Here is a 17,334-nt window from a genome sequence, read left to right as displayed (position 1 = left end):
GTCCTCAGAAAAGCCTCATGAGAAGCAGTGACGGCCCGATGCCTATTTGTTTCCATGAGCAGGACAGAACGTGTTCGGTGACGGGACGGGAGATAGCTCAGCCGACAGAAGCTCTTCTGATGTCGTAGCTGTTGCATGGTGTTGGCGCCAGATGCGAACGTGCATCTGGAGCTAATATGAAACCGGTACGTGCATTGCAGCCAGCAGGGGACAGATGTGATCATTCCTGCGGGTAATAAAGCAGTCAGGATTAATGACGGAGTCGCGTCTTTGACTCGACAACAGCTGTTTTCGTAAAGGTAGCGAGCGACGCTCGTAAAAGTTTTGTTGCGGTCAAATCGCAAATCCCGGTCCGTTGTGTCCACTAGCGTCTTCATTTTGACGAACCCGCCGTGATATTTACACATCGGTGCCTCACACGCTTCTGGTTGCTCGGTGTTTACTTCTGAGCAGCTAGAAATAGTCCTCAACGGCTGTTTGACTAACAGTTTACTAGGAAACAACCCAAAAACCTCTTTTTGCCTTGTTCATTGAATACCGAAACAAGCGATATCGGACGTCGGACGGCGATCTGCAGCCATCGCCAGAAGAACGAGCCCCCGAAATCCAAATCCTGGGTGGGAGCGGGGGGGACAAGGGACAGGAGGGGATTGTAAGGGACATCTAATTTAACGCTCTGACACAGGGGTGCAGAAACATTAGGAAAGCCATCACCGATGATAAAGTGGATGGCGCTGTAACCGCCGCCGCTCCGGGCCGGGGAGCCGTTTCAGTGTAAATGATATTACCCCCATCCAGCGGCGGCGTGAAGGCCAACTGGTGTTTCCTTCTGATGTGTCACGGTCTTATGAGCTATGAATGAGCCTCGGAGATAGAAATGACACTTGGCTTTTGATTTAACCCCCACTTAGGACAGATACTTTGTTGTCCTTTGTCTCCGCTGTTGACAACACCGGCATCCACTTCACTTGCGATGTGATAACTGTCATTAATGCTGCGATCATGTGTGCGGGGATAAACCTGCCGCTACGCCGCCGCCACCCACATTCCATCTCAGGCTTCCAGGCATGTCATTACAGACCTTTTTGAGTAATAATATCTTGCACAATGCATCTGTAAACCGCCAACGTATGCAGGGGGGGGGGGGGGGGGGGCTGATGGGAAACAAACAGAAGGGAAGGAAGGTGTAACTCACCGTTATTAGAAGCAAGTCAGATTAAATCTCCTCCGGGAGCGAAGTAGTAACTGATCACCGGAATGGATTCATGTTCCTCTGCATTGTGATGGAAACCAATGATAGAAACGAAAGAAGAGAACGCACGTGCCTTTGCGATGGGTAATGGGCTGTAAGTGGAGTGAATGATGTGAAGTAGCCTGTTGAAGACAGAGTTGTAACAAAATCAAAGAAGAAAAAAAAAAAAAAAGAAGGAACAAATGATGTTTCCCATTAGTATGATTAAAAAGATCTTTTTATACAGCTCCTTGATTTACCCTCGATGGTGTGATTATAGTTGTTGACTTGCAAATACACTTAATACACTCCGAAATAAAGACAAGGCGCCGAGCATACAGTAGGAATAGACCGAAAACTTTAGGAAATCCAAGTCATTACTTGCTTGTTACAAAAAGAAAGGAAAAATTAAACATTAGTTACACTCAGTCTTCCATTTCTATCCTCTTTGAGATGATCTACAGTCCATGTCAAACTTCGGCCCGCGGGCCAAATGTGGCCCATCATTCGCATGAGCCGATTGAGAAATACAAATGAACGCTTAATGTCCAGGAAGAGAAAAGTTGATCCAGATGGAAGGCTATTACATGTTTGTACTTCAAGGAGGAAAAAAAAACGGTATATCTTTTGTGTTATGAGGTTGAGTTGGTTGTCAGAGCACAATTTACGTCGGCCTTTTGACACCAAACGCAGGGCTAAATATGTCAAAGTTTGCCTTCCAGAAAAACAACAAATTGTCCAAGAATTATAAGCTAAACGACGACGGCAGCAGAACGTGTCCACGAAAGCCGCATCCAAAAACGCTGCGGCAGCGAAAGCCGGCTTTTGTAACAGAGCAACTAGTAAACATAATTTGTTTTTTTACATCTATGCAAATGCATATCGATGGCTTGAATACAAAACCTCCTATCTGAAAAAAACACTTTTTTCAGGAAATGAAAAAAACATTTCATTTGATTGTAGTATGGTCTTTTTTAAAGATATTCAAGAATATTCTTTTGTTCACAGACTATATTTCTATGTTATAATTTAAAAATACATAGCATGTATGTTTACCACTGATAATGCAGATAAGTGTTTTTTTTCCTAATTTTTTCTGCTTCATTGTGCACATAGGAGTTTTGTCATGTGACATTTATGTCAAAAGAAAGGGCGGGATTATCTTGCAAAACGTGGAGCCATCCCATTTCTTACCATTCCATGCAAAAACCCAAAATCGAAAAAATTTCCAGCCATCGATATGTAACATTTTGGATTTGAACGAGTAACAAATTCAGTTATTTAACATTAACATTTATTTTTACATTACTTTTAGTTGCATTTATACTGTTACCGATACATGTGGCCCTTTGAGGGTCACCTTGATGCTGACGTGGCCCTCGGTGAAAATGAGTTTGACGCCCCTGATCTACGGAGACCCAACAATCCACCAGGATCGAGCACCTGGAGACGGCAGTGCAGGAAACTGCCTTTTACAGATCCAGGAGCCTCGGACAGATCCTGGCCGGAGGCGGGCGGCCTTCCGCCTCGACCGGCTGTGGTAGAAAGAGAAAGGGCAAGAGAGGACAGAGAAATGGAAAGTTTTTTTTTCACATTTTGTATTTACACGTCAGCATTTACTAACCAACTGGGAAAATTTTTGTATCATTGGCCATTTTTGTAAGATAACACCAGGAGGGCTGAACATGAAAAACTACTGAGTCCGCATTCCAGGGTGGAACTGTCCGACACCGCGAACCCAGCCGTTGCCTTATTTTTTATTTATTTCTTTTTTTGAAACAGCAATTTCAAGCGGCTTTTCTTATTTTTCTCACACTAGTTAAACAGTTGTAACGACTTCCTCAGGGCCAACGCTCTGAGTGGCACACAGTGTGGAGTGTGGGGATATTAAATTCAGATGAGTGTGAAAACATACATTATGTATTATGTTCGTTTTGTCCATCAGCACAGATCTGTCGGCGATTGAAGCTTGATAAGCGCACGCTTCGATGTGCGTTTTAGCTTCCATGCCGCTCGTCTCTGGGCATCAGTTTGAGATGCGAACCTTATTTTTGTAAAAGATCCTGTTCTGTGCCAGAAGAGTCAAAACAACATGAGCTCTGGAACATGGTTTTAGACATTTTAGCATTTAATTATCGACAGGCAACCTCCAGCAGGGTGTCGTATTCCAGGGTTCAGCTGGAAGGTTTGCTGTCCTGGAACTTCAGCAGAGTTTTAGAGAATGTGGCCACTGAGACGACCACGCCAAGGAAAGGACTTGATGTACACACATCCTTTTCCCGCGTATACACTCCCTTCACTGCACACACACAGGCAACATGCACAGACCGACGAGTTGGCACAGCTCATCTAGTCTTGAAATGGTAACCGGTCCTTACAGGGGATTAGATTCACCCATTGACACACAGAAGGCGGCAGAGCTGCCATGCAGGGCGCTAACCAGACCGCGGTGGGCAACTGGGGATTCGGCGTCTCGCCTGAGGACACCGTGACACACAGGCAGGGTGGCTTATTTCCAGCTTGGACTCACAGATGACTTAATTTTGAGTTGAGCTAAGTCTAAGTGTCTCCATCGTCGGGAGCGGCCGGAGGATTCAAATCCAACCGGCAAAACGTTTCCCACCGCGTCTCCTCGCTTTGGAGGTCGAGCACTCAGGCCTGCACCGTTCCCTCGCTGAGTGCCGCGCATGGACTCACCCACCATTCCAGAATATGGTGAAGTTGACTAAAGATGTCTGATCACATCATTTGTTTTCGCATCTTCATAGCAATTTGGCTGCCTTATGAAGTGCCTTCCTCGTGTACATCTTCTCTAATATCAGGGTCTCAATAGAAAACAAATGCTACCAAATATTGCGTGGAAGATGTACCAAGAGTACCACAAATGCTTTGAGAGTGTTGATAGAGAAGTACGAAGGTCTGACAGAGCTACGCTGCACCTTTGTAAATCAAGAGCGAACATACGGCATGATGCCGAGAGGAACTGTGGAGTTACGAGGAGATCCAGAGCAGCAGAGGAGTGTGTTACGGTGGTGCAGGACATGTATGAGAGCTGTGAGATGGTGGTGAGGTCTGACATGGGTTAGGCAGAGGAGTTCAAGGTAGAGGTGGGAGTGCATCAGGGATCAGCTGCGGGCCCCTGCTTGTTTTCTAGGATGATGGACGGCCTGACAGATGAGGTGAGACAGGGATCTCCATGAACCGCGATGTTTGCAGATGACATTGTGGTCTGTGGTGGGAGCAGGTGGAGGGATGTCTGGAGAGGTGGAGGTGAGGAAGGAGGAGAATGAAGGTTAGCCCTAACAAGACAGAATACATGAGGTACCCATGTGGAACAGAGAGGCTGATTGACAGCTACACCCTACGCCGCCATTCCCCGCTGCCCGACCGACTCGGCCCTCATCCGTAGGGCCGCTGATTGGCATCAGAATACGCTGTGACTCATGTACGATTTCACCAGCGTATGGATTTATAAGCTCCTGCAGATGATGGAAGACACCGCGGATATCTGCACAGCTCAGAGAACATTGAATCTCTTTGCTCTTCCGTCGCTCCCCAGTATTACTCCTTTATTTAGTTTTAAATGAGCCAGCAGGCGGCCGCGAAGGCGAAGTTCCTGCTGAAATGGTCAGGAGATACGGGGTTACAGGTACAGAGGGGGTACCTACAAGTATTGCCGTATCCTTGATAATGCACGTAAGACTGACACCCAGCCTCCACTCAGAGCTTCTCCTGCCGACAGGAAATGCGTTCAGGTCTACAGACGCTGCTTTTCCTGCTCTCAGACGATCCTCCTGTCTGAGTCTCCACCGCGAACCGCCTCTAAAAGCCACTCAGATGTTCCCCTTCGCCATTCATATCTGACGTAGATGACCGCCGGGGTTCCTAAGAACCCCATGCTCTCTTCCACGTAGCGTAATTAGCGCACCGTGACCGTGAACACTCACCGTGCGTTGCCATTTTTCATATTTCTGCTCTTGTCTGCTTGGGTTCCCTCCGTTAATTTCACTCATCTGTAGACGTTTGACGAGTTTTTCCAAAGGCATTATTTTAACAAAATTGGCAGGGAACTGTTTTGGAAGCGGGGCGGCACGGCGGTGTAGCCGTTAGCACTCACGCCCCACAGCAAGAACATCTCTGGCGTTTGGTACCGAGGTGCAAAGACAGAATTAAGTTGTTCAAAATTAAATGAATTATTTTTTGATGAGTATTTTGAAAAACTGCATCCTCCGTCTGCGCCCCACTCCTGCACTTGACTCAGTCTAAGGGATTTTTGGCAAGTAAGCCGGCACGCTAACCCTTGCTAAAGTGGCCCGAAAACAAATGTCGCTGGAGAGCTTATTTGAAAAAACGAGATGCCAGATGGGGTCTCAGAGTGCCGGCAGAGAGAGTTGTGTTTAAAAAAAAAAATACCAAAAGTCCCACTTAAACAGGTTCATCACAGCAGCCCCACTCCAAAATGGTTGGAGACCACAGCTCTAAATGATGTACCATTTAGTTAATGGTTGTGCGATAATTATTATTTTCATAATTATCATTATTATTATTGTGCATACATTTGCATACAGAGAGTACATGTTAGTTACCGTCAAGTAACTTAAAGTAATTTCCTATTGAGCACACCTGAATATAAGCAGCTAAAAATAAATGAATAAATATATGTGTACATATGTAGGTTGTTTATAAACCGCAGGTGTCCACGTCGTAGCATGAGATATTTACACAGAAACTTCTTTTTCTTTTTTTTTTTTTTTTTACTTTTAATTAAATACATGCCGGTAACATCCACAAATACGTAACGGAAATGCTTTTTTCCGAACAGCGCCTGTAGCGCGGCTGATGAAAATGATTAATAATAAATAACACAAGGAAAAGTCCATCCATTTTCTATCCCCGCTTTTTCCTTCACCAGATGATCGCTATCTTCGTCTTCCTCCTGCGTGCTAAAATCAGTAAATTCGTCTTCTTAAGTGTCGGAATTGAACGACCTCGGAATTTCACTGTGATTTCGTTGGTCCGATGTGACGAGGGTAAATGTTTTGGCGTCATGAAGCTCTAAAAAAAAAAATCCATAAATTTGCCGCATCACTGTTTAAGCCGCAGTGTTCAAAGCGTGTGGAAAAAGTAGCAGCTTATAGTCCAGAAATGATATATAACGTGCTCATTGAATGGTTGAATTTCTCTTTATCGTCGCTTTCTTTCAGTCTTTTTTTTTTTTTCCAGTTTTTCAGAAAACACAAAACACTGAGTCATATGTTGAAATAGGAGTTAATTTAGGCAAAAATAAATGTCAAATGACTCGGGCAGCTATTTTAAGAAGGCGATGATATTGCATGTGCATGAGTGAGTGAAGACGTCACCGGTTACTGAAGATGTAGATCGCACGGTGAAACAAACCCTCGATGTTTTACCGCCCGAACCAAACGAGCCGTTTCGACGACTACCGATTCAGCTTCTGGCTTCCAAGTCCCTCGTCACCACGCTGAAGTTTTGGAGACGCTGAAGATGGCCGCCTGTCCAACTCAGTCCCGGGGACAACAGGGGTGGATCATCCTGCTCAGTGGTTCATAAACTGCAAATTGTTGGCACCGAAGAATAACACCTGTACTCCTGTTTCCCTGTGTCTAATTAAAACGTTCCTACTTCCTCCTCAGTTATCAGATAGGTGTGGGCAGAAGGGAGCTAGAACTTCATTTTTTTTTTGCAACGTCTGGATCATTATAAAGTCTAGATTCCGCAGGAAGAGGCTCCTTGAATTATTTAAGCCGTCATTATTGTATCTTTCCCTCAACCCCTATCCTAATTTGAACTCGCTCGAGAAAAAAAAAACGCGGGCAAGAAGTGACAGCTTCTCGGGTGATGCCGTTCGGCAACTCGGCCGGGATGATTTATGTGAAGGCGGCGCCGCTGAGGTGTGAACGGGACGCGGGTGATTTCGGTCGTCTCAACGCACCGGCCAGAAATCACGCCGAGCGCCGGCACGGGACAGGTCGGAATACAGATGATTTTCTCCGTGAGTTTTGACGTTTTATGAATTTGCTTACAAACCTTGCGCAGGAAAGAGCACTTGAATCTCAATTAGGGGCAGGGAAGTCCAGAATTTCGGTTCGGACGAAGGTGAAACGGGGTGCATCGTCGTCGTCGAGCCAGAAATGGGTTGTAGTCTCTGATAAGAGTGCGGTATGCCTCATACCGCCTTAGCTTGAGAGGCTTCAACTGGCATCAAGTCCCAAACTCTTTGAGGAAATGACCAAAAAGCAAACCACCTAAGGACTTCGCCATGTCTTGTCTTTCCATTCTGGCTTTCATCGCCGTCTTCTGGCTGTTCCCTTGAGGAGTTGCCAAAGTGAATCAACTTCCTTCACCAACCAACTCCGTGTCCTCTTGGTGGTTCCAACCTCAGCCTTCTCCTTCCCTGAGCTTCACCGTCCCTCCTCTGTCCACGTCAGTGTCTTTTGTACCTTTTGAAAAAGCTGAAAGAGACATTTCTCTGCTCCCGCAGGGCAATTCCAACAACATCGCGACAGTGGACATCTCAGTGGGCTTCATTGGATTGGAAAGCTACGTCGAGGCGCCGGCCATCTTCCTAACGGCGCTCAGCACCTACGCGGGACCCCTGCTCTGGGCCTGCCATCTCATCTGCCACCTCAGCTCGGAGAGGGACAGGTGAGCGTGGAAAAGCCCGTCCGAAACCAAAAAATACGTGATGGGATAAGAAGGTATCCTCGCTGAACGATACCCCCAATTTGTCTGGATAGTGACCTATTACCGAAGTTGCGGGCTCGTACGTTTGATTTGTCCGACTTTGATAATCTTCGCTTTCTTGCCATCTGATAGACGCGGTGCCAAATTGCAGCAGAAGCCGTCTCGGGGCGATGTTTATACACAGGCTCTACTTTTTCTCAGAACACTGAGAGCCAATAACTTCGTCATGAATAATTGCTTGGCGACAGTGGCCGGCAGCAGCGTGAGCCGGAGATCATTTAGGACGAACCGGGAGCCAGGACCGACGGTACTCTTGATGAAAACCGAGTGTTTTATGCCACTCTAAAAACGGAGAGAGGTTGTCCGTCTGCACTCGGACACTCAGGACCACGAGCGGCTCCGAACCCTCGGAGCGCGGCGGGCTAATATGATACTCGGCGAGATATGACGGACGCCCGATCGTTAATGTTTGTAGGTGAGGAGACGGGGTTTAGATTCCAGCCTGAGTTTAGGGGGAGGAAGCTAATTTGAGTGAAATACGATCTGATGAGGCTTCAGAGAGCGGCCAGAGCGGCCCGGTGATAAGGAATTGCACTCCTGCAGTCTGGAAGTCTACCTCATTTTTGGACGGGGAGGCAGGAAGTGCGTTACCCCGAGGGTTCACGCCTGGGAGCCTGGGTGGCGACCACGCTGTCTCCAAGGTCTTTTCAGGTCAAAGAAATTCCCTTCTGTTTTCCAACGTAGCCAAATCGAAGTAGCTGCCAAGCATACTTCCAGCACATTTTACAATCAGGAAGGTCTGAAAAGGCATCATTGTCTCATAACACTCAGAACCAAAGAGGTGAAAGTCCAAGAAAAGGATCACTTAACTTGACAACTCTTCAAGAAGCGGCATTAAAAACCGCTTCCAGGAGAGAAAGATACCGGCCCATCATCAGATTCTTGTCATTACTCTTTGGCTGCGGCCGTCCTGGTGCAAGGAAGTCTCCAGATTGTTATTCACTCACAGCAAGAAGGAAACCCACATTCAGGCGCTCAAAGACGTGTTTAAAGACCTCACACCTTCATGAAGAGGCTGCCGGAGAAAGACCAAACCTCGGTAGCCGACCGAAGAAGCCTCTCGGCGGAAAAGTGCAACGGCTTCACGGGAAGAAATTCGGGTCCAGTTGCCACGAAAAGATTTTAACAAGAATTGGCCGAAACTTAGGTTCACTTACGATCAAGTCATTGTTTTTAAACGCGCCAAATCAGGACGCGGTCGCCCGATGGCTCTCCCTGTGCAGAGCAGGTCCGGACCACGCTCTTCAAGGTGATCCACAGAAAAGAATCACTTGGCAGCGGGAAAACTCTACCTTTTATTAGCGCCACTATTACTTGTCGAAATCTCCTCGTCGTGGCAACTGGGCTCGAATTTCTTCACTTGCAGACGTTTCACCTTCTTACAAGGGCTTACAGGGCTGGAATATCCTCAAATGAGGAAGATTTTGACAAGAACTCACCTGGATGACCTGGATGACTGAGAGCCTCCACAGACACGTTGCTACTCTTATTATTAGTACAGCTGTCAGAAAACGACCTGCATGCAGGACCTCCAAGATCTCAACTGATGTTTCCTTTGCTGAAAAAGCAACTTTTATTCTTCTGTACTTTTTGTATGTTCACAGTTTATCACATTGAGCGGAGGTCTAGACCAGCGGTCGGCAATCTTTGCCACACAAAAAGCCTTTTGGACCCGTTTCCCCAAAGTATAGAAAACACTGCGAGCCACGCAACCCTTTTGAAATATAAAATGAATTTACATGACATATTATGTTCCTTTTTTATTTTGGCCTTTATGGTATGTATAAACAAAATATTTGTTGCATTTTTTTTAATCGGTGAACAATGCAGTGAATATTTCTGCATGCAACATTTGAACTCAGAAAAAAAGATTGAAGGTTACTTTTAAGCAAAATATTCAATGTCTAGTTCAGTCCTTCTTGTATTCATGAAAAAAACAAAATTACCTTCCCTTCTCTGTGCGCTGTCACCTTTTTACCAGCGCAGTCGCTTACTAAGAGCGACAAGAATATTTGTACACGTTTTACTCAGAAGTTAAAAGATCGCCATAATCATCATATTAAAAATTGCATTTTAAAAAAATGCATGGCGGCAGTGGTTAGCGCTTCGGCGTCACAGCACGAAGGACCCCGGTTTGATTCCGACAAGGGAACCTCGGGAGGAGGGTTTCCTCCCTCCTGCAGCTTAATTGGGAAAAAAAACTGGGAAAAATTACCCCGAATGAGCGAGTGAATTGTTGTTTATCCATGTATGTGGCCCTACAAATTGACCGGCGACCAGGCCAGGGTGTTGCCGCCTCTCGCGGGATAAGCGGCAGAAGATACTTTTGATTAATTACTCATTAATTATTGTCCAAAGCCACGGGGAGCCGCATCAGAGGCATCAAATAGCCGCCGACCCCTGGTCTGGGAGACTCCATCTCACCCCCAGCCAATCATCTTCCTCCATTCAACCCAGAACCAATCACCTGCCTCCATCTAACCCTCTCCTCTGACACCAACTTCCTGTCCTCTTCCCCTCCATCCATGAACCTCCTCGTGGGTCTTCTTCCAGACTTCCTGCTTGGCAGCTCCAACCTTAGCATCCCTCTACCCAGATCGAACCATCACAGCGTGACTTTATCTCCAGATCATCGAACTTCTGCCGTCCCTCTGATGGCGTCTCCGTCCTCCTCCCTCCCCAAAGAGGAACCTCCACATCTTCATCTCTGCCTCCCGTCCAATCCTCAGTGTCTCCTCCTTACATGTGCAGAAGGTTCCCTTGGATGTGCACCTTCCATTGAGATGTTGTGATGTTGTTTACTGAGTTTCCACCTCCAGCCTGGACTTCCTCCAGGTCTCCTGCACGGTCAACATGCTTCCCCCTGCTTTGGGACGAGGCCCGAACCTCCTCCTCCTTCTCAGCTGAAGCTTTGCCCGTTTGAACGAACGAGATCCAAGTTCTCATTTTCACGCCCCGTATTCCTCTTCACTCCTTCACAATTTCGGGCAAAGTCTGCAGCGGCTGGCGTTTATCTCCACACGCTGGGTCTCCTAATCTCCTCGCCGCGCTCCTCCTCCTCCTCCTCCAATCATGCGGCTTTTAAAGTCCATTAAGTTCTTTATCGGAACCGGACAGAAATCTGTATTTATTTTGGTGGGAAAATAATTGGATTGGACTCTTCTTCCGGGCTACGTTTGGAGGAAACCTGCAAAAAGAAAATAAATGTGAAGACGTGCCCATCGCTGAGACGACCGCGGAGGTTCCCCGTCGTCCAGGTCGCGGTTATTTCTTGTGGAAATGTTTTGACGACGCGTCACTTTAGAAAGAAGCGAGCGGCTCGGGTTGCCGTGGTATCCTCGCGTTTGACCCGTCCATTCCTTCTCCGCAGGAGTCCATCGGCCGTCCGTCACGGCTGCTACTGCCTGGCCCTGCTCAGGTCGGTCCCGGCGGCGGCCTACATCGTGCTGGTGACGGCCCTGCGCTACCACCTCTTCATCTGGAGCGTCTTCTCGCCCAAGCTCCTGTACGAGTCCATGCACCTGCTTCTGACGGCCGCCGTCTGCCTCGTCTTCAACGCCATGGAGCAGAGCCGCGCTCCCGCCGCGTCGTAGTTCCGGGGGGCCGGGCGTCTCCGCTTCGAGGTATCCGAACATCAGACTCTCCGTGTCAGGAAACGCCACCGCGACGCTCAACGCTCGACTTAGCGCCTTGCAGTTTGTCAACAGATGTACCGCCGGAAAGATCCATCCTCTATGACACTTTGTTGGCAAGCGAACGCAGCGAGAGAGCGCTTAAAAAGCGCTCTTAGCCCTGGGGGGAGACTGTGGAGAAATAAAAATAAAATGGCATGGAGATGGTTTTTAAACAAGCTAACTTTGTGATATATATATATATCTACTGAGCTCAGGGATGAGTGATTTTCGTCTCTGAGGGGGGAAAAAAAAAACGTTTTGGCCGAGCGGGGAGAGAACAGGCGTGTTTGAATGGAAACGCTGTTTTTTGGGGTTTTTTTTTTTAGGTGTTGGTTTTAGGTGTCCTGGTGGATCGGTTCATCTTCAGAGTCCGTTCGGATTAGATAATATCTCATCTGGGTGATCTGTCCGAATTATTCCACGGGGTTTGGTCTCCATTGCTTTCGCTACGATCTACTGATGCTAAGGGTGATTAAAAAATAAGCACAAATTCCCTATATTTTACTCTTCAAAATCGAGAAAGCGGTTTGCGCCTCCGCCGCCTCTGGGCTCACAGCTGGGCTGAAATTCCGTAGTAATTCAATAGTAACTGCAAAAATCAATTCGACCGCGCAGTATTTTCTCTAAATCCAGATTATTTATCTCATCAGAATGTTATCTTAAACAAATATATGTGTCTTCTTGACTCCCCACGTTTATTCAGTTTTGTGTTCATGACATTTATTTATGACTCAAATACCCGACAAAGGGACTTGTTGAAGCGTCCGGGACAGAACGTCATTAATCAGTGAAGATTTATTTTCCGTTTGGTGTGCAAAGCCATTTGTTTGTGTGAAACTCACCTCTACAGACAGGAAACACCTGGCGGAGCCCGAAAGAGGGCGGCCAGTGCCGTTCATCCCTCCGTCTTAAATGTTTTTTTATAATTCCATGCAGATGGAGGGGTAACCGGGGCGGCCAGACAATGATTTATGCGCCTGTTCTCAGTGCAGAAGGTCACTGGAGCCGCCAATCATCATCACCGTCCAATAGGAACGTTGTCTGTCCGGACCTTAAAGTCCGGCTTCGGGGTTTAATTTACCCTTCCGTTCACTCTCATTAATGCAGGCACATCCTTTAATAGAAACACCTGAGATTTGGACCTTGTGTGTGTGTGTGTGTGTGTGCGTTTGGTTCCGTGCGCCGCAGACGAAATGTATGGTCTTCTTCGACTTCTACGCGGTGTGTTCAATATCACCCAGAACAGCAGGCAAGAAAAAGCTGACAAGTGAGCTGGCCGTCGTCCAAAGCAATAAGAGCGCCGAGCCAAAGGAGCAAACAATTCGCCGCCGTCCAACTTCTTGTGGAGTGGAGTTGTTATTGTTACGCCTTCCCTCTGATTGCTTCCAGGCCGCACCCAACGCACCCAATGAGGAAAAGCCCAGGGTTGATTTATAAATCTATATGTCTGCGACACGGCGGCCCCTTGGTCAGAGCTTCCAGCTCTCGGCTTGGATTCCCGCAGGAGGCCTTTCTGTGTGGAGTCCCCGTGTTTCTCCACGTGTCCGCGTGGGGTTCCTCCGGGTTCTCCGGGTTCCTCCCACAGTCCAGGTTAAGTGGCGACCCTACATCTTCCGGACGTGTGAATAGTCTCTATATGAAGCCCCGCGATTGGTCCAGGGGGAACCTCGCCTCTTACTGTCCAATCACAGCTCCACACCCTGGACCGCAGGATGAACGATCTAGACAAGGAATGAACAAATGAATGCCCTGTTAGCTGGCGCCGGGTGCGCCACACACCTCAGCAGACGGCGAGATCCCATTTGTGCACGCTTCACCTCGGAGCAGCTGTCAGCGTGAGGAGCGGCGCCATCAGACCTGTTTAATAAACTCGGCCGACACCACCGTCGGTTTCTTGTCACATGTTTGCCGAAGGCGATGATCCCTCCTCGCCGGTTAGAACCTGGCAGCTCTTACATCCTCTCGCTCTCAGACGTGTCCGGGAAAGCCCCCCCCCCCGGAGCTCGTGCACGGTGTCACCTCCGGGCTCGGAAGCCAACCCCGAGTTCCCCCCCCCGCGCTCGTCACTCACCTTGATGAGCCGTCTGCCATGAAACGCCACCTCGCGTCTCACCCCAGGCCCGGATCCCTGACATCCTGCCGCCGCCGCGGGCGGCAAGGAAGGGAAAGGAAAAGCGTAAAATTCTCGCTTCTGAAATGGATATTCGCAATTTCCGACACCCCGACCGCGTCGGCGGCGGCGGGAAACGTCCGGAACATCAGTGAAAAGTCGGACAAAGAAGCGGATTTGCATTTGAATCCGCAGGGTCGCCGGCGGACGCGCACTTCATCACGGGAGGTTTGCATAGCGAGCGGGGCGGCGGGGGGACACATCAAGGCGAGGAGCCCGCCGCCGGCGAGTCCTTCCCCGCCGGCGGGCGAGGAATCTGTGCGCCGCTTCAAAGGCCGATAGAAGGCATTCAGGAGGCAGGTAATGACCTTCAGCTCCGGAGACGGACGGCTCGTTTGGACACGGAGACGCCGGCGTTCGCTCGACGACGTGTGAGCGATTGCGCGGCGCGATGAAGATGAAGCGGGTGTTTCGTGGAAGGGAGGACGCCGGGAGGAGTCGCCTTCGATGCGGGGCGGTTCAAATGCAGCGTCGCTTCCAGGAGGAACCGCGGGACGGGGAGGTCACGGTCTGACGCTCGTCAGAATTCTCGCCGGTTTTCCCCCTGAAATGAAATGAGCCAGAAGTTTGGGAGCTCATCTGGTCGGATTTCTTCTCGAATAGAAAGACCCCTTCGTTGCTGCAAAGGAGATGAAACCAACCCATTCCTCGCCGTCGCGGCCGCCTCCGGTAGCTCCTAGCAGGGACTGATGTTTGCTTGTCAAGTATCTTGGTGGAAACCGGAAGAAACAGATGACGGATACAGGAGGCCTCCTCAGGCTCTTCCTCGCACAAAGGCTGAGGAGCTTAGTCATCCAGCAGGAGTTCAGAGCAGAGCTGCTCCACCTAGATGAGCCAGATGAAGAAGATCCTCCTGAGATTCAGTCCCCAGGTAGACGGGGAGATGGAGGTCTGGAAGAAGACCAGACAGGAGGTTTATGAAAGGAGGATAGCAAGTTAGCTGGTGTGAAAGGAGAGGTGTTAGTGAGTAACTCTAAGCTCTGCAGAGGGGGAGACTCAGCGGGCTCTTTGGAGGCAAGATCCAGAGAATCCCACCGAGTTCCTTCTTGCTCGGCCTTTTACTGTGTGAAAATGTATTGGTGTTGTTGACAAGATCACATACAGGGAGAGGGTAATTCCTGTTTACATTCAGGGGGGTAGGTTCCTTATCAGGGGGTAGGTTCCCATTTGCTTTGCAGTCATTTGGCAGACGCTTTCATCCAAAGCGACTTACGTTGGAGGTTCATGGGATTGAACCCCAGGACCTCATGCATGCGCTCCACCACTGAGCTGCAACACCTTTATGCTTATTTGAATTTACAATCACGGGAGTAGGTTCCTGTTTAAGGACAAAGGCCATTTGTGCTCGCACGCCCTGCTGTCTTCATGTGAGTAGTCGAAATAACATAGCAAGGAAATAACATATAGCAAGGAAACTCAAACAAGAGGTTGAGATGGAGGCGGGTGATTGGCTGTGGAGACTCATGAAGGGAGCAGCCAGAAGAAGAAGTGGAAGCCGTGCACGCACTCTTTCCAGTCTAGCTCTTCCAGAAACAGGCACCGAAGTGACCTTCTTGAGTTGGACCTCGGAGTCCTCTCCTCCTCCTCCTCCCCTTGATATATTGTCGCCAAGCTAAGCGACTCCGCCGGCAAACGATGAAGGCGAAAAGCAACATGAACGGTTAATTTGCCGCTCCTTCCGCAGCATCGAGTTTTTGTACTCGGGTGCCATCCGTCTCGTGATGTACCAACGGAAACCGCACCGCGGCTCAAGGCGTGAGTCGAAGTTAATCGTCCTTCTCGGAACCGTCGGAAGCTCCCGAGGAGGTTCATCAAACCCGTTGAAGGGCGGAGAGGAGGAGGTTTTACAACTGTCACCTCCGCAGAGGCCGGGAGATATGGAAGCCCAGACCTTCGGAAGGACTTCATTCTTCTCATATCGATATATTTCACGACGTGGGAGTGGAGTGGAGGAGCCGATCCCAGCTGTGATTGGGCGAGAGGCGACGTCAACCCGGATGGATCCCAGGGTCTCGCGGAGACATCGGGTCGTTCACCCCCACTCGGAGTCCTCCATGGACCGACAGCCAGATGTTGAGCCTGGAGAGAACCAACGCAGACAGGGAGGAGTCCCACCTGGAACCTTCTGGCAGAGGGAGAAAGCATTTGTTTGAAAGCTGTCCCGTGTGGAGTCTCCATGTTCTCCGGGTTCCTCCCGCAGTCCGAACACATGCAGGAGCTTCACCGGAGACCCCGCATTGTCCACACGCGTGAATGGTTGTACGTCTTTATTGATGATTGACAGCTGACCTGTCCGGATTAAACCCCGCCTCTCACTTCATCTCAGCTGGGATTGGCTCCGGCTTCTACCGAAGACGCAGCGCTCGCGTCGGCCAGCGCCATATCCGCGTTCTTTAATTTAAAACAGTTCTGCTCAACTGACTGCGCGCGTGACCGTCCAAACCAAATGAGCTTTTACTAGATTGTCTATTCTTATTTATTTATCCCCCCCCAAAAAAAGCTTCTGTATGATGCGTCTGAAGCGGTGCGAGGAGAAGCCACTGACGGACGCCACCACCCTCCGCCCGCCACCCGCCACCCCCTCCCACGACGCCCAACGGCCCATGAAATTGACCCGGGTAATTGTTGTCTCCAAGGTGTGTGCCGGCGCCCAAAAACTCTTCATGTCCAACCTTTTGATAAACCCATGTTTTAGCCAAATAGGAGTACTTTCCGCTGCTTTTTTTTTTTTTTTTTTCAGCATATAAACTTTGTTTGTCTTGACCCAGAATGTTTTGAAGATACAAAAAATAAAGGGGACACTTAAACAACACAATGTAACTCCAAGTCAATTACACTTCTGTCAAATCAAAATGTCCACTTAGGAAGCTACACTGATTCATTTTGACTTGTTTTAAGGACATTACATCAAACCCGGATCAGCCTGTCGTGTGTTTTTTCCACTTTAATTTCGAGTGTGACTCCAAATCCAGACCTCCATGGGTTCATACATTTAATTTCCATTGATAATTTTTGTGTGATTTTGTTGTCAGCACATTCAACTGTGTAAAGAGCAAAGTATTTAATAAGAATATTTCATCCATTCAAATCTAGGATGTAAATTTAGTGTTCCCATTATTTTTTGGAGCAGTGTATATTATGCAATACTGTAAAATAATTGTGAATAAACAGTAACTGTTTGATTCATGTAGCCTTTTTGCATAAAACATGTATGATTGACATTTTTTATTTAATATACCTATGCAATTAATCCTGTGTGTGTGTGCGTGTGTGTGCGTGTGTGTGTGTGTGTTCACATCAGCTTCTTTCAGATACTGAAACCTCTTTAAATTTCATGTAGCTTCCGGCATCTGGTTGTGTAGAGGCTCATTTATGCTAACGTTATGTACATAAACAGGTATGTCGTTTTTTCTCCACTTAGTCCCTGTGTTCAGTTTGCGTTTTCATGGTTTTTAAGCAACGTACACATTAAGGGACAGTACAGAGTTCCATAT

The 17,334-nt window shown here is 48.3% G+C and overlaps 1 protein-coding gene across 1 annotated transcript in view; it reads left to right on the top strand.

Annotated features, from left to right (window-relative positions):
- Positions 1-11,843, top strand: part of pigg (phosphatidylinositol glycan anchor biosynthesis class G (EMM blood group)) — an 87,008-nt gene extending 75,165 nt beyond the window's left edge. The window contains exons 12-13 of the mRNA XM_086178691.1: positions 7,734-7,897; positions 11,367-11,843. Coding sequence (XP_086034817.1) covers positions 7,734-7,897; positions 11,367-11,589 — 387 coding nt within the window. The 3' untranslated portion in view covers positions 11,590-11,843. The remainder of the gene's footprint in view (positions 1-7,733; positions 7,898-11,366) is intronic.
- The last annotated feature ends 5,491 nt before the right edge of the window (positions 11,844-17,334 follow it).

The sequence above is a fragment of the Fistularia commersonii genome, chromosome 31 (genome assembly GCF_037954325.1).
Source record: "Fistularia commersonii isolate RoL2024-O1a breed Wild chromosome 31, RoL_Fcom_v1.0, whole genome shotgun sequence".
NCBI lineage: Eukaryota > Metazoa > Chordata > Actinopteri > Syngnathiformes > Fistulariidae > Fistularia > Fistularia commersonii.
Note: the sequence above shows the minus strand (reverse complement) of the source record. Positions and strands in the feature narration are given on the sequence as shown.